The sequence below is a fragment of the Pteropus medius genome, unplaced genomic scaffold, assembly GCF_902729225.1.
Source record: "Pteropus medius unplaced genomic scaffold, Ma_sr-lr_union100, whole genome shotgun sequence".
In the NCBI taxonomy this organism is placed as follows: Eukaryota; Metazoa; Chordata; class Mammalia; order Chiroptera; family Pteropodidae; genus Pteropus; species Pteropus medius.
The window spans coordinates 510139-522645 of NW_024350397.1; the positions used below are offsets into that span (position 1 = coordinate 510139).

The window sequence follows — 12507 nt, forward strand, 5'->3', positions numbered from 1 at the left end:
AGGTCTTCAACTTGCCTGCTAATATTATCTCAGCTGAGCTTGGGGTTGATGCGAGGATGGTACAGAGTTTATCTTCAAGGGACAGCCCTGGGAAATACCCACAGGGGAGATAAAGCCTGATTGTAGACCAAGGCTCTGAGATACCTCCAAGCTACCTAAAAGCTGACCATTTTCTTGCCATCACTTTAGTCTCAATTTTCTCTTGGATTTACTGATCCTGTAGTATTAAATTCCAAACCCAATCCAACCCCAAGCCACACAGAAATGGACTGCAACACGCCTCCGGCCTTCCATCCAGAAATTCATTCTTGGTTTTAAGGATACTTGCACTAATGGGTATGAAATGCAGATCTCTAATTATGGCCTTTTAACATTTTGTCTCATGTTACTAAAGAGAACCCATTTCTATTAATTTATGGTATTATAACAGTTGTTGCTAATAATCATTCAGCGCTCCTCCTATTTGACAAAGGAGTTCTCCACGTACCTGATTTAGAAATGAGTGAAACTTCTGTATTTTTAGAGATGAACAGGATTAGTGTAGAGCATACACCTTAAAAACCGTCTCCCCTACTCATTGGAACTGGTCCAAAGGAAAACATTTTAACTGCAAGATTTCGAAGGAATCCTGACCAGAGGAGAAAATAATATCCATATGAAGCTCGCAAATGGGGTAAGAATAGCATATTTACAAGGAGAAAGGGAGCAGGAAAAGGCAGAGGAGAATAAAAGAAGGCAGGGAAAGATGGCAGCAGCAGAAGGAACGGCTCTGGCTCAGGAGGCAAGACAGCTCTCGAGGACCTGGGCATGAAGAACAGCACAGCCGGGCCCTTCAAGAGTGTTGTCCTCCCCCATCATACCTTCTGGGCAGAGGGCGGAGAGGCAAGCCTGTGCTCATAGCAAGACACTCTGCAAGACTCAGAAATACATTTAATAAGGTCTCGCCACTCAAGGAGCAGCTGATGAGACAGACACGATGAATCATAATGATGGCAGGAGGCAGAATACAAGTGCTTCTCACTAAGGTAGCTGAAGGGGGTTCACTGCTTCACTTAGAATTGGGGTACAGAGTCATTGGCTATGTAGAAAAAAAGTTGGAAGGCTGGTGAGTAAAAATGCAAAATATTAGTTTAAAATTGAATTGTGTTCTAAAAATCCAGATTAAAGGAATATATACATATATAAAATTTGCAAGATGTAATGAACGTGTATCAAGGCCAAATAATTAAATACAAACTCCCTTTACTTACATGCCAAGATCTGAGCTCATAGGTCTGGATAAATAATAAGCTATAGTTCATTGACCTGTTTGGGTATTAATGAGCTCATCAAATTTTTTTTTCAACAATCACAGACATTGCTGTACTTGGAAAATTGTAAGTAAAAAGTCAGGTCAACATTAATATTCCTCTGCTAGTTTAAATCTACATTTAAGGCATAATTTTATAAATTAAAATGTCAGGTTATTTATTTTGAGATTACCTACAGACGTTCAATTGTGCATTTCACAGACTTTTAATATCCTTTTGTGTCTCCATATAAGACATTTATCTGCGTTGAAACCTTGAAATCATTTGTAGATATACTTTTTCTTTTATTGGCTATGCTAAGAATATTTACCTGTGGGAACTATAATAATTCCAAGCAATTTACTGTCTGGCCAAAAGTATCACATTTGCACATGATTTATTGATGAAGAACTTGTGTGAGCTTAAGTAGCACTTCATCAATAAATGTTTTCCTTAGCCATTCTGGGACAGAAACATTGCATCCCTTTTTGGCCTAGATTATAGGGACTTACCCTAAACAGTTGAAAAACTCAAGATAGTTATTCAATAATTAGACTATTTTAAGAACCCCTTTGCCATGTTCACTGGGAGGATATTATTGAAAAGGCAGTTCACTACCTAACTCACAGTCTGCCCTGCTAAGTCTTCAGGGAGAAAATTCTTTCTGCTCTTAGCCTCAGGATCAGTTACACTCATTGGCAACTGGGTTATTTCTATCTCATGGTGGTAAGAGTCTTTCCCTCACTGTATTAACTCAACAGTATTTCTCTCTCTTTACTGGTTGCTAGAAAGCCTAAAGCAAAAGCTGAGGGTCCTCTGCGTAAGTCAGTAAGACCACACCATGCATTGTCTATGTTATAATAAGTAATATAAATTATTATTGCCAATATTTTCCATGTGTTAGATTTCACGTAATATTCGTAATAATCCTAAAATGTGGGAACTTTATTTTGCCATCTTGACCAATGAGGAAAAAAAAGCCTAGATTGGTCCATCAACTCCCCCAAGGCCACTGAGCTAGTAAGTGGTAGATCCTGACTCATCTTAAGTCTTTCTGACATTGAAGATCATGCTGCTCTGCTATTCTGCCTCCTGGCCTGGCTGATGCTTAACTCTTTTTTTCCTTTTACTAATGAAATATGGTTAATAGACCATAATTCTTTGGATAAACACCAGGGCTCTTCCAAATCTTCTTTCAAAGGCCACATACAACCACCAATGCCCATCTGGCTCAAACCACCCAAGTGCTGGGTAACAAAGTTCCCCACTAACAGACTTTTCCCCAGATGACATGCTCCTCAAGAGTAGAGATCGTGGGCAGCTCTGTGGTTCAGTAACGGAGTAGAGGTACTGCCTGGAAGGCCTCCGGAGTCTGGACATCACTGCTATGTATGCTGGGCTGGGCCGCCATGCTGACTGCATGATTTGTGCATGAAGACACCTGTCAACGGGGGTGCAGGATAGTGGGGCATGAACTCCAGCCTGTGCTCCGTGCTAGTATTTCCAAACTCCCAAGATATGAATCTTCAAGATTCAGAATAAGAAGTCAGCATTACCAAGAAATTCCCAGGAATTATGGAAATCAAAGTTACTCCATACTTTTTCCTAAATTTTACTTACATTTTTAAAAATAATAACGATGACCACAACAGAGAATAATTTCCATATTAAACAGTGAATTATTTTTTGTGGTAGAGATGCTAAAAATTTCAGACGCTTTCTGTAAAAAAAACTACATATTGTAGTAACATGTAAAAATGACTTTCACCTCTTATTTGATAACAGAAAACACTGAAACGGGGAACATTAATGCAAAATAAATGCCAAATAAAAGCCATTTTAAATACCGAAAAACCATATAAAATATTTTGTTTATAAGATATCATTCTTAAAATAAAAATTTAAAGCACCCAACCATTAATTGTCCTATCTGACAATGTTAGGTTTTGTTTCCTGATAAATATTCCAGATGTAAAAATAAAAAAATTTCTTTCATTTTACATTGATATTGGTCAAATTGTTCAGAGGCTTTGAAAAGCACAGCCAAGGCGGGCATTAGGGTGTGCTTCACATAAACTCATTTCCTTCTTTAATGATAAAAATATTTTATCCGCTTGCCCTGATTCTGGTTTGGCCATTGAAGTCTATGTTGTTTTTGCTAATTCGGATTTTAGATCAGTTTCTGGTTTTATAACGGAGCGTTCCACAACATATTTACATCATCTTTTCCTGGCATTTCTTCTGTTAAATTACTAAGAAAGAACACATTGTAATGCATAATATATATACAATAGCAAACATCCAAACACTGAAAAAACGCCAGCAGACATTACCGGGTAGCACATCCAAATAACGTAACATTCAGATCTCCTTAGCATGCTTGACAAGACTACATAGCATCACAGGTGGAAAGTTCAAATTTAATGACTTATTTTGCTTCCAAATTTGTTCTTTCTTAGAACACCACTAATAGGATTTGTATAAAGTATACCATGCATATAAACTCATTAATAGTTTTGCAAGAATGACTCACCGTTAGCAGCAGACACACTAGTTTAGAGCACGATGACAGCTACAAGCAGGCTGACGGATTAGATTGTGACCACTTCTCTCCTACTTGCTCCTGTCCTGAAGCTTGGAAATGCCTGCTTTCACCTTTGACTCTGCTATCAGTATTTTTTGTTTCTTGGGTTTTTTTTTTAACTTTATTGAGGAATAATTTACAAATATAATTGTCTCTATTTAAAGTGTACAACATGCTGATTTGATATATATCTACACTGTGGAATGATTACCAAGATCAATATAATTAACTGCTCTTGTTTTCAATGATGCCAGTGGATTACTTCAAATCAGTAAGGTCTTTATGATGATGATTAAATTTTAATTCTCAAATGAAAATTAGAATACTTTTTTCCCATTTTCCCAATTTTTTGACTAGTTTTTCTTGGGATTCAGGATTCAGAAAAGCATATCACTTCTTTTTTTCTGAGAACTGCAGCTAAAGCTGTGACCATCAGAGGAAAGGGGCATATTTTTCTTGTAAGAAAACCTTTTTTTGGCTGACTTATGCCTACAAGGCCGTGTCCATGCAGAGGGCCTTTGTTGAATTCACAAAAATGTGCTATTTTACTTGAGAAAAACCTTAAAGGCACAGGAAAAGAACGCTTTAGCACTTTAGGAGTCACATAAATATCTTTAAATAATATGCAAAGCCACCTGCAAATACCCATGTTGATTTGACCAAAGATATGGAAAAGCAGGAGGAAAACATGAGATAAGTCAAATGTTTTTACAAGTATTTCTAGACTACAGCTTTAGACATGGCCCATACATCATCAATATCATTTGTCCAATATCAGAAATTAATATTAACCTGGATTTTAGCAAATCATTTTCCTTAATTTACCCCCATTCAAGTATTTAAATAAAACATCATATGGGTCGGTTATTATGTAAAATGTTTTCACACACACATGATCTTGCTTAAGAGAATAATGGAAATAGGCCAATACACATTTTATGCATCTACAATGCATCAGACACTATACATATTTCAAATGTGTTTTCTCAATCCTTAAAGTAATCCTATAGGATAGATATTAATTTTATTCCGTGGGTTGAGAAAAATAAGGCTCAAAACCATAACTTTTCAACAGCCACACTGTTGGTCATGCAGCCTAAAATTTAGTCTAAGTCCAACTTCCAAAATCCATGTTCTTTCCACAACACCATGCTGCAAATCAAAAAATGGTAGCAAGTCACAATGTCTGGTGGCTGCCATGACCCACTGCCTACTCCCCGGCTAGAGAAAGGGCCGCCTGGCTGCTCAAGGTTATTAGACCTTCCCTCGTATACACTTAACTAAAACTAGGGATGCTTACTACCCTTATTTGAAAGAGACATACGATAAACTTGGAAGGAGAATATACAGTTTTGAAAAAAGGATTTAAAATAAACATAGCAAACATAGTACAAAAGATCTGTCTTACCTTTAAATATTTCACCAGCTTCTGAATTTGCCAATATTCCGATGGCAAATCTGCATTCGCTTCCTGACGATGATCAGGGGGTTCTTCATCTTCTTCACTCTCTGAGGAGCTTTCACTAACAATTTCCTCAATTTTGTCAGCATTCTTACTAAGAACAATAACAACAACGGCATATAATAAACATATTCATGCTACAGCATGGACATGGTTGTACTGTTACTATTTCAGAAACATATACATAGGTGATGAAAATTCTCAGAAAATCAAGAACAGAGGGGAACTTCCTCATCTTGATAAAGAATGTATACAAAAATCTATACTATCATCACACTTAATGGTGCAAGACTGAATGCTTTCCCCCTGAGATCTAGAACAAGCATGCATGTCCACTTTGGCCAATGGCTGTTCAACATAGTAGTGGAGTCTCTAGTTTTAGATATAAATCTAACAAAACTTGTACAGGACATGTATGCTGAAAACTGTGAAATGCTGGTGAGAAAAACCAAAGTCCTAAATAGACAGACACAGTGGTCATGAATTAGAAGAGTGTACATAGTTAAGATTCCAATTTTCCCAAAATTGACAGAGGTTTAATGCAATTTCCATCAAATCCACAGTAAATGTTTCTGTAGATATAGCAAGATTATTTTAAGTTTATATAGAAAGGAAAGGAATTAGAATAGCTAAAACAATTTTTGAAAAAAGAAAGTGAGAAGAATCAGTTTCCAGACTTCAAGATTTACTATACAGCTACAGTAATCAAGATAGTGTGGGTATTGGTGAAGGGCTAGATATAAAAAATGAACTAATCGTAACAGAGACCCAGAAATAGACCCATATATGTACACCCAACTGATTTTTGACAAAGATGCAAAGCAATCCAATAGACAGCCTTTCCATCAAATGATGCTGTAATAACTGGACTCCTTATATAAAATTAACTCAAAATGGATCACGGTCTTTACTGTAAAAGGTAAAACTATCAAAACTTTTAGAAAAAAAATCATTTTCAGCCCTACGGGTTTCATGACAAGTTCTTAGACATGACATCAAAAGCACAATCCATAAAAAAATGATAAACTGAACTTCATCAAAATTAAAAACTTGTTCTATGACAGACCTTACACATTAAGAGGATGAAAAGACAAGTAACAGAGAGAAGAAATATATGCAAATATATGCAAACTACATATCCAACCAATGATATCATAAAGAATTCTCAAAACTCGACATTAAAATAAACACAAATGATCTGATTGGAAAATGAGCAAAAGACATAGAGACATTTCATTGAAGAACATATACAGATGACAATAAACTCATAAAAAAAAGTTCAACATCATTAATCATTAGGAAAATGCTAAGACCACAATGAGGCACCAGTACATATCTTTAAGAATGGTTAAAAATACATGACAATAGCAAATACTGGCAAGGATAAAGAAAAACTGAGTCTCACACACTGCTGGTGGGAATGTAAAATGGTACAGCCACTCTGGAAGAATCTGGCAATTTCTTAAAAAGCTAAACACATGATTACTATATGTGTCAGCAACTGGGCATTGATCCTAGAGAAATGAAAAACTTATATCCATACAAAAACTGTATATGTCTGTTCATAGCTGTTTTATTATTAATAGCCCAAAGCTGCAAAGAACTAAAATTTCCCTCAGTAGGTGAATAATTAAACTATAGTACATCCATACCATGGAATGCTACTTAACAATAAAGGAAGAGCCTAATAGAATAGTAAGAACTCCATTAATTAGCATTAACTAGCCCACTGTGTAAGAAATGGCTTTAAAGAACTTTTTGTGTCAACAGAAACATAATGAACTAACTGTGCTCTTCCAGGCGAAACAGATGGTGCTGACTTTTCAAGTTTTCCTCCATGTTTCTCCTCTTGGGTGTCTCTTTGTAAGATTTTGCGACTGAAAAAAAAATTTCCTTTATTATTTTATACTGACCAACAGAATATTACAAATAGAAATGCATACAAATATTCCATCATTTCCATGCACCCAAATGATGTGTTTTCTTGACACAGACAATGACGATGAGTTCTAGCCTCATGTGACATTCTTTCGTCCTTCGAGCACAGCCATGCATTTTATATAATGAAGAAATGTTTTGTCCAGTATTTCTTTGTACTGGGAACAGGTCTTAACAGGCTGCCATTGTTGTGAAAGCCCATCACTCTGTTCCTTCTAACCTAGCAGCTTACTGCCCTGATTACAGTTACTTATTTTCTTACCTTCCTTACCCAACCTTAGAGCAGGGCCTTGTCTGGTTTTCCAGGTGTTCCCAGGTTTAGCACAGTCCTTGGCATCTACAGGGTTTTCATTAAATGCTTAAGTAAATTCTTAATTTTAAAAAAAATAAGCACGTGGAAAAAGCAGAATTTAAAAGTTCACCTCCCAGTCAGTCAACAGAGTAGCCCACATTTGTCATTTTCAGATTCACACTTTCAAACAGAGTCGCAAAGAGCAAACACCCCCAAATCAACAAGAATCAGGGGAGCAAGAGTGTCTCCTCTTTCTACAGGACTCCCTCCTCCTGTCAGTTCTCTGAATTTGCCTCCAGAAGAAAAACATCCCCTGGTGCTCAGAAACCCTGCAGGGGAGGGCTCTGGTGTGAGCCGCTGGGAGCTTAACCCAATCAGATGACAAGATAGGACATTAAAAATAGGCTGAAACTTATAAAAAACAATGCTAAATTTTAAAAAGTGCTCTTAGCCTTCTGACAGCCTTAGCATTTACATACCACTGGCCCTTAATCTCTACTTTGATACCTATTAACAGAGGGTCCTAAGTGAAACTGGTCTTGTATATTTCAGACATTGCATCAAACCAGTGTCCACTTAAGCCTGTTAATATTTTTGAGGCTGTAGCCTTTTCACAGTATTTACTTAAAGTTCTGTTACTAGAGGAGACATTATCTCCATGAAGGTTTCTCTAATTAACTCACATAAATTTAATCACGTAATTTTCATCCAAATTCCCCTGGCACTTACTTAGGTCCCTATCACTGTTTCCGTTTCCCAAGCGATTTTTCCATGTGTTTTATCATCTTTTTCACATGTAATTTGCCGACTCACCAACGACGTGAAAGTGAATTATGTTCTTCTCTCCCCTTCACAGTGCCCACTCATAAACCCTGTTGATTGTCAAATCTATCTACTTGAAGTATGAAGAGGAGCAGGAAGGAACCCACTTGTATAATAAAGGGAGGTTTTTGGGTTTTTTTTACTACTCAGTATTATCTTACTATGAAATAAAGTTGTGTGAAAAATTAGGCAAATGTGGTTACTAAAGATGTTTTAAAAATCCCATCATGCAGATGTCTACATACTCTTTGAAATCGACAGTGGTCTTCCAGTTTAAACTCGGCTCTAATCGCTTGGTCATTTGATTCTTCCCCAAATTAATTTGGTTCTTCAGCAAACTCTTGCCTGAACCAGTAGTAGCTTTACGTAAGGAATCTGCTTCTTCCTTCTTAGGTGCCTCGTGAGGCTGATCCTTTTCTTTTTGCTGTTCTTCATTGAGTCGTGTCTGCTTTATTAAAAAAAATTAAGATTAACATTTACAGTGATATCACTTTCGAATTATCTAGTGCTGTCTGAAAATTAACACTGGTGGTAAATTCAGAAAAGAAAGTATCAGATGCATCTAACTTCTATTGCTTAGTGACACAAACTGGATCAACTTCAGGACCAAGGCCTCTAGGGAAGATAGACTGACAGTGATATGATGTCCTAAACTTCACCTCTGCTGTAGCACAGATACAACAGCAGGGCTGGACTGCCTCACTCCTCACCACTGCTAAAAAAAAACCCTGAAATTCAAACCCTATGTTGACTGGGATGCATCATATTCAAATTGCTGAAGCCAAGGATAAAGAGAACATCTTACAGGGGGACAGATGACAGACACATGACAGAGGAGGAAACATAATGGTTAAGAGACTGCTCATCATAAACGATGCAAGCCCGAAAGAAAGGGAATTAATTATAACTTTAAAGTACTAAAAGAGAAAACAAATACTCAAAACCTGTCAACCAAAAATTCATACTGAGACAAAAAAAAAGTCTTTCAAAGATGAAGGTAAAAATAAAGACGTTCGCAGATGAACAAAACCGAGAGAATTCACTACCAGAAGGCCTGTGCTAGAAGAAATGGTAATGAACTTCTTCAGAAGTAATATCATATCAGACAGAAATGTGGATCTACACAAAGAAATTAAAATCTGTAGAAATGGTAAAAATAAATATAAAAGACTTATTTTTAATCATTCTAAAATATAAAATAGTAATAGTGTTTTGAGGGATTAAAGCATGTAAAAGTAAAATGTATGACAATAGCACAAAGGATAGTGAGAGGCATTCAAGATACATTGTTATAAGGTTCTTAAAATATTTATGAAATTATATTATTTAAAGTCATATATAATAATATACATATATATGCCCTAAGGCAGCAACGAAGAAACTTTTACAAAGAAGCATAACTGATTTACTAGTAGCATAACTAAAATGGGTCATTTGTAAGAGCTCAATTCAAAAGAGACCAAAAAAAAAAAAAAAACGGAAAAAAGAAATGGCACAAATAGAAAACAACTAACAAGACAGTAAATTTAAATTCAACTTTATCAGTAGTTACATTAACTGAAAATGGTTTAGAAACTTCAATTAAAAGAGAAATCATCAGATTGGATGAAAAAGGAAACCACAACTATTTGTAGTCTAAAAGAAACCACTTTATATATAAAGTTATAAATACATTAAAAGTAAAATGTGGGAGAAGATATTCCATAGAAACGATAAAAGGAAATAGGAATTGCCTATTAAAATCAGACAAAATAGACTTCAAAACAAATATTATCAAAGATAAAGAAGGAGACATATAATGACAGAGTTGATTAACACACAATTAGAATTGATTAACAACTCTGTCATTATATGTCTCCTTCATATATTAGATGTAAACTTCAAAATATTAGATATAAAAACAGAACTAAAAGGAAAAATAATAAAATCTACATTGGAAGAATTCAAAATACTCTCTCAGTAATCAATAAAATGAGCAGACAAAAAAATTAATAAGAATATAGAAGAGCAACACTATTAATCAATTTGACTTCACTGATATTTATAGAACATGCCAGCCAAGCAGCAGAATATATACACATTCTTCTCAAATGCACAAGGAAAAAATCAGCAGAATAGATCATAATCTGGGCCATAAAACAAATATCAACATATTTAACAGAACTAAAATTATAACAAAATTATCTTCTCTTAATACAATGGCATTAAACTTAATACAATGGCAGTAACATTACCACCTCCGAGCAGTGATGGGCTCACCTCCCATGGTTTAAGTGGAGGGCCCCTGGGAAGAATGTAATAAAGCACCCTCCCCCTCCTACCCAAGACAGTGTCAGTGGAGGCCCAGTAGGGAGACTGAACTTCCACCCCTGCCCAGCGGTAATGAGGTACCCACATCACCAGGGTTGTCGACAGAGACGAAGTGGGGAACTTGGACTTTCACCTTTACCTTGCAGTTCCCCCAGCCCTCCACCAGTGAGGTGTCAGAGAAGGCCAGCTAAAACAAAAGATTTAAATCAAATCCAAAGTTTCACAACATCATGTCAACATTGTCTAAAATACAATAAAAAATCACTCATTTTACCAAGAACCAGGAAGATCACAACTTGGATGAGAAAGGATAATGAATAGATTCTTATACCAAGATGAAGTAGGTGTCAGAATAATCTGACGAGAGTTTGAAGCAGTCATCAAAAATGCTTCAATGAACAATTAGAGACTTGAAACAAATGAAAAACTAGAAAGTCTCAGCAAATAAATAGAAGATATAAAGAAGAACCAAATCGACATTTCAAAACTAAAATTTACAAACCGAAATAACTCACTGGATAGGTTCAGGAAGAGGATGAAGAGGACAAAGAAGAGAATCCATTAACTTGTAGATAAAGCAAGAGAAATTACCCAATCTGAACAACAAAGAGAAAATAGATTGGAAAAAACCGAACATAGCCTCAAGATCTGTGGGACCATAATAAAAAAATCAACATGCATGTCATCGGAGAACCAGAAGGAGAGAGATAAGATCTGACTGAAAATGTATTCTAAGAATGTCTCAAATTTTCCCAAACTTGGAAAAAGATATAAATCTAAGCTTTAAGAAGTTGAGCAAACTCTAAATACAATAAACCCCCCCAAAATCCATGCCAAGACACATAACAATCAAACTCCATGAAACTAAAGACAAGGAAAATTCCTAACAGCAAGAAACAAACAATATTTTATCTATAAGGAAAAAACAATTAAAATAACTGATTTCTCATGAGAAATCATGGAGGCCAGAAGAACCTCCTGGAACAACATTTTACAAGTGCTGAGAGTAAAGAACTGTTAACCCAGAACACCATATCCACTGAAAATATTCTTCAGGAATGAAGGAGAATTCAAGGTGTCCTCAGATAATGAAAAACTAAGAGAATTTGTCAACAATAGACCTACTCTAAAAGAGTAAGTTCTTAAACAGAAAGTATATGATAAAAGAAGGAAACCTGCATCACCAGGAAGGAAGAGAACAATGGTCAGCATAAAAGCAGAGGTATATACAAAAGACTTTTTCCTTTTGAGTTTTCTAAATGATGTTTGATGGTTGAAGCAAAAATTATAACACTGTCTCATTAGTTATTGTATGTAGAGGAAATAGACAATTATATTATAAATGAGAGAGGATAAGGAGCTTAAAGGGAGATATGGTTTCTGTACTTCATGCAAACTGGTACAATGTCAAATAAGTAGATTATCATAAATTATGTATGCATAATGTAATACAAAATACCTATAGCAACCACAAAACAATCTATACAAAGAGATACACTCAAAACACTATGGGTGAATCAAAATGGAATTTTAAAAAATGTTCAAGTAATCCAAAGAAAAACAGGGAAAAGAAAAATGAAAAACAGAAGTAATAAACAGAAAACAAAACTAAACTGGCAGACTTAAGCCCTTACATATCAATAATTAAATGTAAATGATCTAGACACAACAATCAGGAGATAAAGCTTCACAGAGTGAATTTGAAAAATGACTCAATTTATACGCTGTCTACAAGAAACTCACTTCAAATATAATGACGTATGTAGCTTGAAAGTAAAAGGAGAGTAAAATATACCATGCAAAGATTTGT

General features: G+C 35.6%; 1 protein-coding gene across 6 annotated transcripts in view; it reads right to left on the reverse strand.

Moving 5' to 3' along the window:
• Positions 1 to 12507, reverse strand: part of ODAD2 (outer dynein arm docking complex subunit 2) — a 138350-nt gene that overhangs the window by 105281 nt on the left and 20562 nt on the right. For 4 of the 6 annotated variants that reach the window (XM_039839673.1, XM_039839671.1, XM_039839675.1 and 1 more), the window contains 3 exons: positions 8633 to 8835; positions 7123 to 7212; positions 5282 to 5429 (listed from right to left, as the gene is read on the reverse strand). In XM_039839673.1, coding sequence (XP_039695607.1) covers positions 5282 to 5429; positions 7123 to 7212; positions 8633 to 8835 — 441 coding nt within the window. Of the gene's footprint in view, positions 1 to 5281; positions 5430 to 7122; positions 7213 to 8632; positions 8836 to 10782; positions 10869 to 12507 lie in introns of those variants that run through there. The other 2 variants (XM_039839676.1, XM_039839672.1) reach the window with 2 other exon arrangements.